The 280-nt window shown below is 66.8% G+C and overlaps 1 protein-coding gene across 1 annotated transcript in view; it reads right to left on the bottom strand.

The window, feature by feature from the left end:
• PRKDC (protein kinase, DNA-activated, catalytic subunit) overlaps positions 1 to 251 on the bottom strand; it is a gene marked incomplete at its 3' end in the record, with an annotated part of 55,078 nt that extends 54,827 nt beyond the window's left edge. The window contains exon 1 of the mRNA XM_009640367.1: positions 170 to 251. Coding sequence (XP_009638662.1) covers positions 170 to 251 — 82 coding nt within the window. The remainder of the gene's footprint in view (positions 1 to 169) is intronic.
• Positions 252 to 280: the final 29 nt, after the last annotated feature.

Raw genomic sequence — 280 nt, 5'->3', positions numbered from 1 at the left:
TTCGGTCCGGTGCGGGCGGTCCCACTCTGGGCTGGGGGTGTGCGTAGATGTGCCATTGCTAAGGACGTCTCCGTCTCGCGGCACAGGAAGCACCCCGCAGCATGCTTCTGTCCCTGTGCATCAGCTCCAGCAGGGCGCGACCCTCACCTCAGGGGGGCAGAGGGTTCACCGCCTTTCTCCTTTCCTTCTCCGTTCCGCATCCCCCCTTTCTGCATCCGTTGGGCCCTCCCGCTGCCGTCGCGCCTACCCATTGGCCAGAAAGCCCGCGAGCGCGCGCGCA

The sequence above is a fragment of the Egretta garzetta genome, unplaced genomic scaffold (genome assembly GCF_000687185.1).
Source record: "Egretta garzetta isolate BGI_Z169 unplaced genomic scaffold, ASM68718v1 scaffold36, whole genome shotgun sequence".
Lineage (NCBI taxonomy): Eukaryota > Metazoa > Chordata > Aves > Pelecaniformes > Ardeidae > Egretta > Egretta garzetta.
Note: the sequence above shows the minus strand (reverse complement) of the source record. Positions and strands in the feature narration are given on the sequence as shown.